Source organism: Trachinotus anak, unplaced genomic scaffold, assembly GCF_046630095.1.
Source record: "Trachinotus anak isolate AG129_WGS33_773 ecotype Australia unplaced genomic scaffold, CSIRO_AGI_Tana_v1 ptg000025l, whole genome shotgun sequence".
Taxonomy (NCBI): domain Eukaryota; kingdom Metazoa; phylum Chordata; class Actinopteri; order Carangiformes; family Carangidae; genus Trachinotus; species Trachinotus anak.
Window position 1 is genome coordinate 21,233,601 of NW_027273876.1, and position 16,518 is coordinate 21,250,118.

The 16,518-nt window shown below is 41.6% G+C and overlaps 2 protein-coding genes and 1 non-coding gene across 4 annotated transcripts; 2 read left to right on the forward strand and 1 right to left on the reverse strand.

Annotated features, from left to right (window-relative positions):
* Positions 1–1,381: 1,381 nt before the first annotated feature.
* LOC139609160 (uncharacterized) lies at positions 1,382–7,613 on the forward strand. Its single transcript, XM_071463444.1, has 7 exons — positions 1,382–1,558; positions 2,435–2,637; positions 2,815–2,916; positions 3,042–3,137; positions 3,603–3,713; positions 3,800–3,923; positions 5,410–7,613. Exons 1-7 carry the CDS (start codon positions 1,534–1,536, stop codon positions 7,416–7,418), a joined length of 2,670 nt encoding a protein of 889 aa, XP_071319545.1. The 5' UTR covers positions 1,382–1,533; the 3' UTR covers positions 7,419–7,613.
* Positions 7,614–8,602: 989 nt separating this feature from the next.
* LOC139609159 (zinc finger protein 135-like) lies at positions 8,603–15,311 on the forward strand. Of its 2 annotated transcripts, none has more exons than XM_071463442.1 (7): positions 8,603–8,791; positions 9,965–10,167; positions 10,832–10,933; positions 11,202–11,297; positions 11,488–11,598; positions 11,874–11,997; positions 12,826–15,311. In XM_071463442.1, the coding sequence occupies exons 1-7, from the start codon at positions 8,764–8,766 to the stop codon at positions 14,892–14,894; spliced, it is 2,733 nt and encodes a 910-aa protein (XP_071319543.1). In that variant the 5' UTR covers positions 8,603–8,763; the 3' UTR covers positions 14,895–15,311. The 2 variants fall into 2 exon arrangements, with proteins under 2 accessions (XP_071319543.1, XP_071319544.1); XM_071463443.1 differs by having other exon boundaries at positions 8,742–8,872.
* Positions 15,312–16,318: 1,007 nt separating this feature from the next.
* Positions 16,319–16,391, reverse strand: trnar-ccu (transfer RNA arginine (anticodon CCU)). Its single transcript has one exon. It is a non-coding gene; the product is annotated as a tRNA-Arg (tRNA).
* Positions 16,392–16,518: the final 127 nt, after the last annotated feature.

A 16,518-nucleotide genomic window follows, 5' to 3' on the forward strand; every position in this document is an offset into this window, starting at 1 on the left:
TATATTAAAAGCAGATTGTAAAACTCAGTATGTTTGAAACTGACATTAAACATCTCTGGACGCTTTTTATGGAACAAGACACAAGAAACATTTCAAAAGCAAATGTTATCAGATTAATCAATTTGAAGCCTGAGATAGTGTTGATATGTAGAATATTAAGAGTGAAGTTGGGTGGTATTTATTTATGAACAATAATTTATTCATAAATCATTCACATTTTTAAAGTATTAAAACCCAAATTGTTAAATTTTAAGACATAAATACAACATTATCTCATGAATATATTGTGTAAAATATATAAATGAGCCAACATTTTGTCACAGAAGGGTTAGGATCTTGATGGATACATTTTTATTCTTTAACCCTATAATGCCAAATGCATCAAATTTGATATAAACATTTCTGAGACCTACTGCATCACCTTATGGTAAAAACTTCACTCAAAACCCTCTTGTATCCAATCTGACACTTGTCTTCCAACCCCTGGTGGAAACCTTTATCACTACAACAATTCAAACACAGCACATGGGACAATCCAAGTTGGCCACCTTCAGATAGCTCCCAACTCACTGGATCAAGGTAAAGAAAACTGCGATTTTTACGATTTTCCAGTGACATTTTCTTTGAAATTTTTAGTAATATTCTAACATGAACACTTAATCTGTTGAAGCAAGTTATAATTACATAATTTTTTGCATTTTAGTATGTAGTAAAATCGTGTATAAAATTTGGAAAAACCTATATGCAAATAATTTTTTGTAATTTTTGTAATCAAATTTTGTGAAAGGGCCAAATAAAGGTTCCAGATTCAAGAAATCAGAATTTTCTGTCCATTATTTCTGGGGTCAGGCATTACAGGGTTAATTGTTTTATTCATATTTTAAAATGGCCATTTCTAAAAGTCTGTTTTTCTCTCACTGACATTTTCATTAGTTTCTGTGTTGATTTACAGCAGCAGCAGCTGACAGGAGCTCACTGGTGAAGGACAGTGACAACAACAGTGTCATGAAGAGTGACATTATGAAATGTCAAGTCCAAATTATAACAGAAGTTATCTCAAGGTACTTTCCAAATGGAGGAGGTCTAGACCTTCATGTGAACTCATGATTATTATTGCCATCAATAATAATAATAATAATAATTACATTTGAGCCACGATTGACCATAAACATAGTCTCACACTTGCTTGTCATAACATCCCTCGAGCAATATGAGACACATATGAAGAGACAGTGATGTTTTATTGATTGTTTATTTTTTGATTGATGATTTATTTAACAAATGTAATTTGTATTTAACAGTTACATTAAAATACATCTTAATCAGACGCCTGGGGGGGAACCATCGAACAGATGGTCAGACAGCGCGGAACAAAAACACTGTCGGACAAATACACAGTTTCAGTCCAAACATTCTGAGCGGGTAGTTAACCTCAGTCATATGTATGTGTTAAAGTCCAGACTGTGACATTAAAGGGTAAAGAGGCGGAGAGGAGTCGATTTTCTTCTGCTAGCCTGAGAGCAGGGGACAGACATGGAAGATTTGTCAGAGGGAAACTGTGAGTTGTGCTGCTGAAACACTGACGGTAGCTTGTTAGCTGAAGCTAACCGTGAGAGCACCGAGGAGTCCCGCTGTTCGCTCCCGTCAGATTCCAAGCGTGTGTCGAGTCTAACCCTAACCAGTCGTGTAAATGCAGAGATACACACACCTTCTGCTGTAGAGCCACATCTTCTATCTTACACACAGCGTTAGCCAGCGTTGCCTACATGTTCACAGTCTAATTAGATGCTAATATTCCTGGAGGAAAACACAAACACATCGTCCAGAAACCACGTGATACATCACATGTTTGTCAAATCAGAACACTTCTCTTGACAGGTTGGATCAACCGAGCTTTGGAAATGTCGTAATCATTTTTAACTAACTTTAATTATTTATTTCATTCATTTTATCCGTGTTATTACTTTATTATTATTCTCATATTAATCTCATTTTACCTTAATGCTTTTCATTCTACAACGTTTTTAACATGTTTTTATGTTGCATTTACTTTGTGCTGCTATACAAGTGCAATTTATATTATTATTATTATTATATTATTATTATTATTATAAGGCTGGTCTGGTGTCAGCCGGCTGCAGTGCAGTGTTGTTCTAATGATGCATCAGAGGATGTAGTAACAGTTTGTTTCAGCACTGTCTCTGTGCAGACAGACGGTTTGTGAAAAAATCCTGGGATTTTTGTGTCATTTCCATGATTTTTTCAGTTTTTGGTGACCAAAATGTTTTTTTTTTTCCTTGGGCAGTTTACCACTGGCCTTTGAAACCATATAATGTTTTTCACTGGACCTGAGCTGCTTAAACTTCAATAAAAACAGAAGCATGGGGACGTTCTAAAACTTGTGATTAAGATAATCCTCCATGTTTGCATCCAGGTACCTGCCTCCCTCTTCCTGCTGTGCGCCTCCTGGTCTCGCCTATGCGCCTGGTCTCGGCAGCGGTCTGGCAGACCATCCAGCAGAAAGCTGTGGCTGATTATGGGATGCTTGAGGAGTTTGTTTCCCTGGTTACAGACATTGTCCCAGAGCTGCTCACCCCCTGCCAGAGGGCCCAACTGATCCTGGGCCTCAGAGCACGGGTGAGAAAGAGTAGCAGTCAGTTATTAACCACTAATAATCACCTCATAAAAACTGCTGTGACGCTGATTTCAAGGTTGATAGAAACGTAGTAATGCTAAGCTATGAAGCTAATAGACCTGGTCACAGTCAAGAAGTTTCAGTAAAGTGTTTTGTGCTGCTGTTGTTTGTGGTTCCAGCTGATCCTGGACTTATGTCAGTTTGAAGCTGCTGCTGACTCTGAGATCATTCAGCCACACCTGGACAGGATGCAGACCCTTATAGAGGGGTGGGTGACCGAGGTGAGGTTAAATGAAAATAAGCACGTTATTGGAAATCAGACAGACGTCTCTTTTTAGGATGATTGCTGTAATTTGCTCGTTGCCATGGCTGTGAAGTTTTATGATCTTCATGTCGTGTCTTGCAGGCTGGTGCTACGGACAAGGAGGCACCAAACTCAGACTTTGTGGATCTTGTTAAGAATATGATGACAAATCCTGACAAGAGGAAAAACTTCTTTCAGGTCAGTGTTGAACTTACACATTAAGTACAACAAATGTAATATAAATCAGAGTAATATAAATCAATTTGCTGGTAGTTTTCCCTCAACAGACGACTCTGTAGAAAACGTCTTAAGCCACTGGAGAAGTCATTCGTTTAGTTTTGGCAAATTTCTGTACAGGTTGATTGAATCATAATTAATGCTGCTTTTATTTTGTCAGTTCTTTATCCAGACATTTAACTAGATGTATCAACAAACTTAAACCACTGTATGTTTTGACAAATAAAGATGAAGAGTTGACAGAGGATTCAGTGTTTAAATGAAACCAATAGAACTGAAGGCTTTAAAATTGTAATCTGTCACTTTTTACTGAACTCTACTAACTGCGTCAGTCTTTGTCTTAAATCTTAAGATTCTGATTCTTAAATGATTTTTTTCCTTCATGTTTGTGTAAGAACTAAATAAACCACACTTGCCTTCTTTCAGGAAGTTTTCCCTGAGGAGTTTGGTCCCACGTTTGATGAAGCGATTCACACCTTGATGTGGCTGCTTCTGTCCAGACTTGAAAAGTTTCTTCCTCTTCAAACTTTCCAGCAGGTTCATAACACACATGTCACCCTGATATCACGTCAAGCTAATTATCACTGTTCTATAGAGGTACAGTTCTTTTTCGCTGTCCTCAGGTTGCCTCCATGCTGGGTGATGTGTCGTCTGTTCTGGAGGACTGTCTGGAGTCTGTGTCTCGGTGTGAGGAGCTCAGGACCACGCTGCGCTGTCAGAAAGACCTCAGCCAGCTGGATCACAATGGCAGGTTTTCATAGTTCCTGACTCATGGGTTTATACAGTTTTATATCCCAGCATTGAACTTCCTGAGGGAACATCATCACTCAACCTGTAATAGAACTTTGCTTTGGTTTTGGGTGTAATAACAAATCACAGCAGAGCACATTGATGGAGTTCCTGACGTCACCGTATGTTCAAGTTGCAACTTTTCAGCCTGAAGTGATTTGTGCTGTTTGTTGTGAATCTGCAGCCGTTTGTCTTCATTCAGCTCTTTAAAGGAGCTATTTGTACATTTGCTATAGCTACGTAGCAAACATTAGCATTAACAGCTGTTTACATCTGGAAGAAATGTTCAGCATCAAACTGGAAAGCAGCTCTCTTTTTTTTTGCTTTTATTTCTATCACTTCTTTTCTTCTGCTGAAGTTAGCATGCTAACCAGCTAGCCCTAGTTTGGCCGGCCTCTCCGATACTGTGTCACTGCAGCGTCCAGTCTGTCCTGAAGAAGCAGCTGCTCAGAGGACGTATTGTAACCTCTTGTCTTGTAAATGCAACGATGGCTAAAGCTCTTGACAAGACTGGTAAGTAAACAGCTGTTAATGCTAATGTTAGCTATGTAGCAAAACCAAAATTACAAATAGCTCCTTCAGTCACATCATGTTCTTTATCACGTGATTTTGAATTTGTTTTTTTTGTGCTTTTTATAAACAAGCAGGAATACATAAGGACTCTTCTTCAGTCATACTGCATTGTCTGTCAGGCAGTAAAATATTGAGTGCATCAAACTGAACCCTGTACTTTGAGGGGGATAGACATTCAGACTGCAACTAATGATTAATTTCATCATCAATTAATCTGCAGATAATCAATTCATAATTATTCTATCAAAAATCAAAAATAGTCACAAAAATGTTACAGTTCAGATATTCAGTTTATTATGATATATGACAAAGAGAAGATAATTTTTCCATTTTAGAAGATGAACTTTCATCAGATGAAGACAAACAACTTGAAATGAGAGTTAATGTTTGTCGGTATCTGATGGTTGTGTGATTAGATTAACTCATGTTGTATGCCAGTTTGCGGCAAGCATTCACTCACCCACCTGTCACTCAAAGAGGCCACACCCTCAATTCTCCATCACTGTAGTTTCAGTTTCTGTACCAGGCTGTAAACATGTTTCTTTCTGCTCTAACGTTGGACATTTGAACATGGGAGTCTCTGGGACTGACTCACTGCTGGAGCCAGACTCTAGTGGTCGTTAGAGGAACTGCAGCTCTCAGCTCTTCACTGCTGAAGCTTCATGTTTCAGACCTGGAGGGTGATGATTGGTGATAATGCGTCAGTGCTGTGTGCAACTTCAGATATTTAGACCAGTCAGTGTTTTCTCTCCTGATGTCTGTTTACTTTCTCCATCATGTAGCAGGTGTCATTTGACTAATGACACTGACTCAACAGTTGATGTCAGAATGTTTTTCACTCTTTTATTCCAACATGTTTTTCTCCTCTCAGATGGTTTCTTGGATGGTGCCTGCATCATTTCAGCTCTCAAACTTCCCTCTGTAAAAACAACTGAGACTCTTAAAACACAAGCACAAGACGACATCACGGATCAGGAGCTGTCATGTTCATCAGAGCTGGAGAAGGGGCCTTCAGCATTGACTCATACAAAACAGATAAAACCTGACACATTCACAGAGCATCAGACATGTGAGATGATGACTGACAAAACGAACTGGATTCCTGGGGAAAATGGAGCAGCAGTGGTTTTCAGAGATATCATAAGACATGAGGAAAATGTGGGTCTCCTCCAGAGCCCAGCAAGGGATGCACCTCGCCTCCTAAAACAATGCTGTGTTCAACTAGAAAGACTTGACGTGCCGCTGTCTTTGCCGCCACGACCTGTGAGACGAAACAGAGGCTTGAAGATGAAAGAGATTCTGCTGAAAGAGAAGAGAGGAGGTCGTGAAGAGGTTCTCGCTGCCAGCAAACCTGCTTCTAGGAAAACAAAACCTCTCAGCAGGGCTCCCACAGAGGTCCCTGAGAATGAGGATTCAAGCAGCTTCAGCAAAGACTCCTCGTATATGGCTCCTGTCAGTATCTGCAGTGAAGATGAGTCGTGGTCGTACTACTCAGAGGACGACTCCTGCCATAAATCTAGTAGTAGTAGTCTCAGTACAGCTGATTCATGGTCTAACTACTCAGGTGATGCCTCTTCCTTGATGACTCCTGTCAGCAGTTCAGCTGAATATGATTCATTGTCTAACTGCTCAAATGAGGATCCTCCTGTCACAGGTCCTAATATTTTATCAGCCACTGGCAGAAAGCAGAGTATCTCTGACGTAAAATCTACCACTCCCAAAAAAACGACTCATATTTACTGCTTCATCTGCAAGGAGCATGTAAACACGAGCCTGAGGACTCACATGAAAACCCACTTTCCCACCGGTGACTACGCCTGCCCGCGATGTGACAGCAGGTTTAAACTCTTCACATCCTTTAAGATGCACCTGCGCAGAACGTGCTTCGAGTACGGAAAGCAGCGGGTGGACCCGGAGAAGCCGGACGAAGCCAAGAATCTTTACAAATGTGACGAATGCCAAGAGGCGTTCAGGTACAAAGTTTCACTGGACAGACACAAACTGACCCACAACGACCTGTACTGCAGCGTGTGCAGGAAGGTGTTACGGGACACGGCGACGCTGGCACGGCACAAGGCCTCACACACGCTGTTTCAGTGCACCCGGTGTGAGGAGACCTTCACTCTCTTTATGCCCTTACTCAGACATTGTGAAAACATCCATAAAATCAACAGACCGTTTAAATGCAACCACTGTCCCAAGACGTTACCCAAGCTCCGCTTCTTAATCCTGCACGAGTGGACGCACACGGGTCATCTGCCGTTCCAGTGTGCCCTGTGCAGCTGCAGATTCAAATCCGACGCAGATCTCATTTACCACGAGAGAGTCCACACCAGAGAGAAGCCCTACCTGTGTTCAGAGTGCGGCAAGACCTTCTCCCAGAATTCCAACCTGTTGCGGCACTTGAACCTCATCCACGGCGAGTTTCGAAACGAGAAGAGGCATTCGTGCTCTCAGTGTGAGAAATCCTTCAAAGAGAAAGGAGCCCTGATAAAGCACCAGAGGAGCAAACACTTGAATGAACTGTTCCGTCATCCGTGTCCCTACTGCGGGAAGATGGTCTCCGCGACAACGCTCGCCAGACACAAGTTAATCCATACGGGAGAGAGACCTTTCAAGTGCACCGTGCCTGAATGTGACAAGTACTTCAGGTCAACGTCTGAAGTGAAGAAGCATGTCCTCATACAACATACCACAGAGAGACCATATAAATGTGATATCTGTGGGAAGGGCTTCATAAAAATGTGTTTTCTTAACTCGCATGCTAAAATACACTCAGGAGAAAAGCCGTTTGTTTGCAATATCTGCGGAAAGGCTTTTCTCAAGCTCTACAGCATGCAGAGACACAAAAATCTTGTCCATACGTTTGTATCACATTAACCCCTCATGGTGGGCCTGATCATACTGGACCAGTAACTGATGCGACAGCAGGTTTACACTCTTCACGTCCTTTAAGATGCACTTCAAATGTTTCATATGAAACTGAATTGAAAGAGTTTTGCACTCCTATAACACTGTCAGACTCATGACGGACAGTTTCTAAAACTGGATTAAAATCAATGCAGCAGAACCAGAGATATTGTCTGTTTTATTTGACTCGTTTGTCTTCCTTGATAAACAGCACCTCCATTTCCCACAGTGGAACTTGCAGACACTTTGGTTGGCAGTTTGGGTAATTTATTATTATTGTTTTCACCCTGTGAGTCTGTGGCTGTGGTCGAAAAGTAAAGAAATCTCCTCTCTAACCACTTCTCCTCTGTCCTGAGGTCAAGAAAAGGTGTGAAGGAGAATTCATAGACTTGAGGAAAACAGTACAGTGGTGCTGAGAGAATCTGACTGCACTTATACTAGGATTTTTAACAAACCTTATCTACAACACACTGACGATAGAGTCTCTTTGTACATATGGGTGTGTACCTTTGCACATCGTGTCCAGTCAGTTAAATTCACCACCACAGGTGGACTCCAGCCAAGGTGTAGAAACAGCTCAAAGATGATCAAGAGAAATGGGAGGAACCTCTTGCAAAAATTTCTAAAATTCTGTTTTTACTTTGTCATTATGGGGAATTGAGTGTAGATTTATGAGGGAAAACATGAATTGAAACAGTTTTAGCATGAAACAAGTGAGGAGGTCTGACGACTTTGTGAATGTTATAATTTACTCAACTTAATTTGTAATTGAGAGTGTACATCAAACACATGCCTGTGTGAGACTTTGTTGTTTTATTTGGTATCTCCGTTTTTTTTTTTAACTAATTAGTTAACAAGGTTCGGGACACTTTACAAAGTGGAACAGAGCTGAAGTTATGGAGGATTTGGAGGAAGGACTGGAAAGAGGAAAATGTTATCACGACGATGAAGCTAGACTTATACTTATTGTGATTAATGAAAAAAATAAACAAAAGCTGTGATATAACTGTACAGAATATAATACGGTGCATAACTTAGATATATTTTTATTTTAAATATAGCCGATGTACATAGTACAGAGGTGGAGAGAAAGTGGAACGCCTAGAACGAAGATGCGGAACTAATGAAACCTCGCTGCCTTTCGTCGGATTGTTATTCCGGACGGAACGCAAGGCACCGTTGACGCACAAAGATCGGTTGAGTTACCTCGGTCTTTTGACTCAGCGATCTCAGAGATATTTTGTGTGCCCTGACTTCGGTCGAGCGGCGGACATTGTTTCCCCGGAGTGTGATGTGAGTGGCGCCGGCCCTCAGGATGGACGGAGGAATCCCCGAGTTACCGGGTGAGTGAAACGGTCGCGGACCGATTTGTTTGGCTAGGCCGCAGCCCGACCCGCGCGCGGGAAGAGCACCGCCAGCTGACGGTAAAGAACCATTTCTGCATATTTCACTGCTCATTGCATTTAAATTGAATTTGGGCCGCTACTGGCGTCCCCTTGTTCATACTACAATTGAAACACAGGGCTAGGTCTGTAGGTTTATTCTTTAAGTAGCAGTTTGGAGATTCGTGCTAATGCTAGGTGTCGGTTCTGCCATTTTGGCTAATGCTAGCTCTGTGCTACTCAGGGTAGGGGGACAGATGTGATGTCCCTGCCACAGCCCCCAGACAACGGTTTACTTATACTTGTGTGGTGTGTGTTTTTGAACACGTGTACGTGTGTGTGGTCTGATGTATTAGCACATTAACTTGTAACATTAGGCCCATCTTTGATCACGGAAATGAACGAAGACACATCCGTCTGTAGCAGGCTGTAAACATGACACAAGCAGAGGCTGACGAGTGTTCCTGCAGAGTTCTCAAAGATAAACAGCCTTAGCCTGAGACTATTGGTTTGTCAACAGTTAATAGAGTTATAATGCTGGGGCACCAAAGAAAGGTTCACGGATTAAACTCAAGCATTACTTAGCTCCTACAACCAACCAAGATGCTAATGTTGGGGTCTGACTTTACAGATTTTACTTTGTCTGGTGTGGAGCGGGATTAACTGCTTCTGCTTCTGAACAAAAGAAATAACTTTATCATAGATGCAGTTAAGATATATGTTGTGGAAGATGTAATGTCTCCTCTGTTTGTGCCTCTGGTGTTATTACATTTGAGTCACTGTGCTAACAGCAACCACTTGGCAATTTCTAGAAACCAGAGGGCCTTTAAAGGATCAGATCACGCAAACAGAAATTGAAAAAAACATGATTTCATTGCTTCCATGTCTTGGTATCTTAACATGCAGATTGTTTTGGTTTTATTTGCCCAGGTTTGGAGATACCCTCTCTGACATCTGTTTCGGAATGAAAGGAAATTTGTTGTACCAATGGCATTGAAAAATAACATAAATTAATAATTTCTTTCCTGAAATGGCATGGGGGGACCCATGCTATTTTGTCTAAAATAATGCGTTCCCAATCTACGAAACATCTTTGGTCTCTAACGTAAAAGTGTTCTTTTCTCCTGTTTACAGGTCCTGCTCTCCCCCTCTCCACTCTGCGCCTCCTGGTCCCACCAATTCGGCTGGTTTCTGCAGCAATCTGGCAGACGGTGGAGCAGAAAATTGTGTCAGATTATGGGCTGCTTGAGGAGTTTGTCTTCATGGTCACAGACATTGTTCCTCAACTCCTGTCCACGAGGCAGCGGGCTGAACTCATTTTGGGTCTAAGAGCACGGGTAAGAAAGTCTTGTGGTTCTTGTTAATCTGTCTTGGTCTTATTTTTGCTTCCTCCAAAAAGGTCTTTGATTGTCCTTAAAGGTCTCATATTGTATGAAGTGAGACTTCCATGGTTGTTTTGATTATAAAGCAGGTCTAGGTTCCATATTAATTCTGTGAAAGTATCAAACCTCAGTCCACAGAGAAATGCACAAAGCCTGTGTGCATTTCTCTGCACTTCTTGAAACTTTGTGATGTCACAACAAAGCAGTCATCTCCCTCAGCCATGCCCCAAGCTCAGAGTTGTCACTGGAGCTCCAGACAGAAGCACGAGAGGGGAGATGTGAAACTACACTGGGATATAATATATAATATAATAATATATCTTCTTATGGTTATCAAAACCTAAAATACAAGAAATCTTTATGGGTTGTCTGGAATTTATCACACCTCATGCTTCTCTTCTGTTCTGCTCAGAGATCGTACATTGAAGAATTAGAAATATCAGACCTGAAACATTTGAGTCAGCGTGGCAGATTAATTATTTACAGGTTGATCATTGTCTGACCATTGATACAAAAGAGATGATTATTTTAGACTCGGTGTGAATGGGAACATAGTAGCAGCCAGATCAACCTTTTTCCTAAAAATCACTTGTTGATCATTGCTGCTGTCTGGTTGTAGCTGATCCTGGAGTTGTGTCGCTCTGAGGAGACTGCGGACCTCCAGATCATTCAGCCTCATCTCGACCGAATGCAGAACCTCAGATCTCTGTGGAATGTGCAGGTGGGTCTGAATCTGCACTTAACAAAGTGAAATATCTGGAGTGTTTTTTTTTTTGTTTTTGTTTTTTTTTGGTTTGTCTGTTTTTTTTTTTTTTTTTTACATTTGTTCACATCACTGTTGTTTGACAAGTATGGATCAAAATGATTGTTTTAGTGGGGTGTGTTTTCTTATTTTGGTCACCAGCCATTACTATTCTATAATATTTTCAAATCAAACGGTTTTGGGGCGTAGATCTTCACCTGCCATTTCACACCATCTGTTATTGCAGGCTGATAATGCAGAACAAGAAGTATCTGACTCACATTTCATGCGCCTTGTCCAAAATCTGCTGAGAGATCCTGAAGAGAGAAGAAACTTTTTCCAGGTATTTTCTGGTTGTTTATTTTTATGCATGCAGATGTGTTTAAATTTATTTTTTTTTATCTATTGAAGGTGATTGTTAAAGTTAAGTTTTACTAATAATTCATTGTTTTATGATCTGCTTTTGTTCAACCTTGAATGGTTTGTATGGACGGCTCAGAGATCTGAGATTTATGGAATTGTTTGTGCTCCAGGATGTTTTCCCAGGAGACTTTGGTCCCACATATGACAAAGCAATCCAAACACTGATGTGGCTGTTTCTGTCGAGACTTGAAAAGCTTCTTCCTACCCAAACCCTCCAACAGGTACACTCAATATATCTCTGTTTTTCTGTGCTTAATTCACTAAAGACTGGCATTTTGCATTTGAGGAGCAGTTTCTCCAAGTCGTGTCCTTTAATTTCAGTCAGTTTAATTAGGTCAAGTGCCTTTGTTTTTGAATTGACTTTCAAAATTAATGTCTGATTTCATTACAGTGTTGATAAAAATATTTTTTTTGTGTTGTGTCACATGTTAATGACCTAATCTAACGTTGGGGAAGTGCTGTTGCCTCACACTGGTTTTCATTTTGTCTTTATCAGATTGCATCTTTGCTCAGCAACACCTCATCTGTCCTGAGCGAATGCATGGAGACGTTTGCTCAACCTCAAGAGTTTAAGACGTTGCTGGACACTCAGAAAGACCTCAGTCAGTTAGAGGACATTGGTAAGCTTCTTAGAATTACCACAACGTATTCACAGAATATAAGAGATGTTAAGAACCAGAACCAAAACACTGTTGCGCAGTCAGCATCCTCAGGCCACTTTGTTGCAAAAGCATAAATATATTGTTTTAAAAGTCACTGTTGCTCAAGTGGAGTCCACGCCACAACTGTAACAACAACGACACAGGTGAACACAGTTGTTCAGAGTGATTTGATGAATAATAGAAACACTGACAACCACTGAAAGTACATGAAATACACAGCATTTCTCTCTCTCTGTCTCTCTCTCTCTCTGGTGCTGACAGACCAGATAGACAGTCTCTATGCGTCACAGTGGCGTCTGCTTTTTCAACCATTTCCTTATTCTTTTTTACTAAGAATAATGTTAAATAAAAGCTGAATCAAATGTTTTATTAAAGTTGTATCTGCTGATTCTGCTGCCTCTTTTATGTAAACTAATTGATGCTACAATAAACTATTTTAGGTCAACAATAATCATTTGGGGCCCTGACACAGCTGCGGCTCAGCACCACTAAGATCTTCTCATTATATACTATAACGAGCAGGCCTAGACCTCCTCTATTTGGAAAGTGCCTTGAGATTTCTTCTGTTGTGATTTGGCGCTATAAAAATAAAAGTTGACTTGACTTGACACTATCAAAGAACATTATCCTTCATCAGTGTGGATACTCACATCGTTACTGTAGTTTCTTTCTTGTTGTGTACGGCCCTTTTATAATAGTTGTGAACATAGTCTACAGTTTTTTTTTCCCATATGAATTGGTTTGATTTGTCAGTTTAACAGTTCTGTTGTTCTGGTATCTTTTCAGAATCGTACGTTGTTGACAGCGGCATCCTGTCAGCTCTGTGTCTTCCTCCTGTGGAAAGAGTTGTGATTGTCAATGAACAGACAGAAACGGATGCAGAGAGCGGACTCATCTATACAGTCTGCACAGAGATGGAGGTGGAGTCTGAGAACAAAGACGTGTATGTGGAGGGAAGCGGGAACTCAGATGAGTGTGTGCAAACTCAGTGGTTTGGTCTCAGCGGCGAGGTGAAAGCGGAGATGGACGGCGTGGTCACAGATCCTGTCGAGGGCGCTGAGGCCAGTGAGAGTGAAATGGCTGACGAGCACCATGATGACCAGTCTGGAACACTGATCATCGGAGAGGACGGGCAGGTGACTGTGCTGGATGGCGTGGAGAAGAAACCAAACAGACGTGGGAGAAAGAAGAAACGTCCGGCAGATGAAGACTTTGAAGTGCCAAACAAAACAAAGGGCGGAAAAGACGACCCAGAATTTGATGTTTTGTGGGAAAGACCAGTGAGAAAGAACCGCGGACTCAAAATGAACCGGTATCTGTCGCAGTGGCGAAAATCAGGAAAGACACAGGGCAGTAATATCACTAAAGGCAGCTCTAAAAAGTTTGCCAGATCCCAAGGTTCAACCACAAGCAATGATTTGGACGAGAGAACCTGCAAAGTCTGTGGCAAAGTGGTGAGTCGAGCCAAGTTCTTAGAGCGACACATGAACCGACACTCTGAGGAGCTCCCTTATTCCTGTCCTGCATGTAAAAGGTTTTATAAGAGCCTGCGTTACTTGCAGCAACACAGATGTCCAAGTTCAGCAAAAACAAAGGCTGATGGGAAAACAAAGGATCAAGAGACTGCAGCAGAGGAGGGCGAACAATCATCCAGCGGGAATCCTTGTGATGCGACCAATGAAGAGCAGCCGTCAGACAACACCGACCAGGACCCCGACTACGCCCCTTCAGCGGAGAGGAAGTCTTCCAAAGAGTCTGGACAGAAAAGCCCAGAAGGAAACAAATCTGTGATCGAAGGTCCGTTCTACTGTCCTCACTGCAGCGTCGAGTTCAAATGCAAACAAACGTTTCGGTTCCATTTAAGAAACATCTGCTACAACGAGCAGCAGGTGGATCCTGAGAAGCCTGAGGATGTTAAACATTGTTTCAGGTGTGATGAATGTGACAAGGCCTTCAAATACAAATCAACGTTGGATTCCCACAAACAGACTCACAACCCGCTCTACTGCGAAGTGTGTATGAAACTGGTACGAGACTCAGAGGCACTGGCAATGCACAAAGAATCCCACACACCATTCCAGTGCAACCAGTGTGAGGAGAACTTCCCTGTGTTCAAGGCCCTTCACAAGCACTACATCGACGTCCACAATCCCACCGAGCCTTTTACCTGCACCCACTGTCAGACAACTTTTGCCAGTTTGAAGCGTTTTATCAGACACGAGTGGAAACACACTGGTTACCAGCCGTTCCAGTGTCCTCACTGCAGTAAAAGATTCAGATCGTACTCGGACCTCGTGGAGCATCAGAAAAAACACACAAAGGCGTATCCGTTCCTCTGCTGGGAGTGTGGCAAGAAGTTCAGGCACGGGGTGACCCTGACGAGGCACGTGGAGCGCGTGCATCACTCCGGCGAACCCGTAGCGGAGAAACCCATGCCGACATTCACATGCGCGCAGTGCGGGAAGACCTTCACGTCTAGAAGATGCCTTCTGAAACACGACAACTTCCATCACAAAGGGCTGCGTTTCCCATGCGAGCACTGCGGGAAGGGGTTCTTTGGTAAGGACGCGTTGGTGAGGCATACTCTGATCCACACAGGCGAGCGGCCTTTCAAGTGCGACGACTGCGAGAAGTCCTTCAGATCCGCTGCAGAGTTAAAGATACACAGGAGGTACCACACTGGGGAAAGACCGTTTAAGTGTAATGTGTGTGAGAAAGGTTTCGTCCAGTCCTGCTTTCTTACCTTACACATGCGAACCCACACAGGAGAGAGACCGTATGTTTGTACAGTGTGTAGCAAAGGCTTCTCAAGCCTGCATGGCCTGAAAAGGCACAGGAGGCTTGTTCATGCATAGATAATGTTAACATGATACAGATTCCCATATGGATGTTCTGTCTAATATTCCCTTATTGAAGGAGGTCAGACTCAGCTAAAGAGTCAGAACTTGAGGAACTGTTGAGGGTTTGGCCTCTTGCTCAAGGACACTTAAGCTGTGTGGACATTGACTGTGGGGAATTAAAACCAATTTTTCCAGTTCAGAGACAGTTTTCTTAACCGGACAACCACGTTGGGATCTGAGTGGCTCTCACAGCCTTGATTGTTAGGAGCTGTGTAATTGTATAGTGCATAATAAAAATGTAACTTTGTATTTTTTACAGAAATATTTGCTGTAGCTCTACATAAGATTTGTATGTATAAATGATATGAACCTTAATTCCTTTGGGAATTGATTTCTTCTTCTTTAATAAATTAAACATTTGATGCCAGGTGTCATTTGATTTAAGAGTGAGATTGTTCATATGTTTGTTCGTATGAATTGTTTCTTGTAGTAAGAGTTAAGGGCAGGATTTAATGCAGGTATTGGCGCATTCAAAAGGTGTCCAAACAGAATATGGGAATCACTAAATAGTCTTTTGCACAAATAAATATGGGATTTTGGTCTAACAATGTAGCCTTTTAGTGTCAGTAAACCAATGTTTAAGATTGTGGTTATGAAGTTATGTTATCTGCAGTGATCCACCACTGGATAGCTCAGTTAGTTTGGGCCAGAGTAAGAAATGAGCAGCTGCTTCATGACCAGTAGGTAACCAGAGATGTTTAACGTCAGATTTGTCTTTGTAGCTTTACAACTCAAGACATTTTGACGAATCACTAAAGGAAAAGCACAGGTTATATATAATAAATGATGTGTGAGCTCCATTTAGCTGCTTCAGTTTGGCAGTCCTGGTGTTGTCCATGCTGCTTTGCTGTCTCACTGTCACGGCCTAACAGACACTTGATTAGGATGGAGCTGTTGATAATGTTATTAGTAATGCACTTTTCCTCCTATGACAAAATATGCAGCTGCTATTACTGCTTAAAATGTTACTATAAACTTGTACTTGGGTTATTGAGTATGCGCATGGTTTTCCTGCCCAGATAATTAAGATGTTTCATGGTGAAAAAAGCCTATTTGAAAGTGGAAAAATAATTAAATCTATATAAAATGCAACACATGCTGTTCAAACCACTTTTTCCAGCAAACTACAATATCATCATTCAAACATGGTCATTGGGCAAAAGTTTTTAAACATACATTACATTTTGAAAATGACTTTAGAGGTTGATCTGTATTCAACCCTGAGAACCTAATCAATAAATCAATTAGCAGTGTAATCCTGGGGAATGCTTGTTGGTATCAATTTATCGCACGATAAGAATAATGCAAATGTATTATGGTACCAGTGTTTGACTATATTCTGCCATTAGAATACATATTTAAAAAAGAAAAAAAACGTTCACCCCAGATGGGACTCGAACCCACAATCCCTGGCTTAGGAGGCCAGTGCCTTATCCATTAGGCCACTGGGGCTGTGTACCTTGTAATGTGACCTCTTCTCTACAAATAATTATTTTCAGACATATAAATTTCCCTGTATCCTGAGCTCTGCTAAACCGGCCACATCTCGTGTATGTTAACATGACGGATTGTGACATTG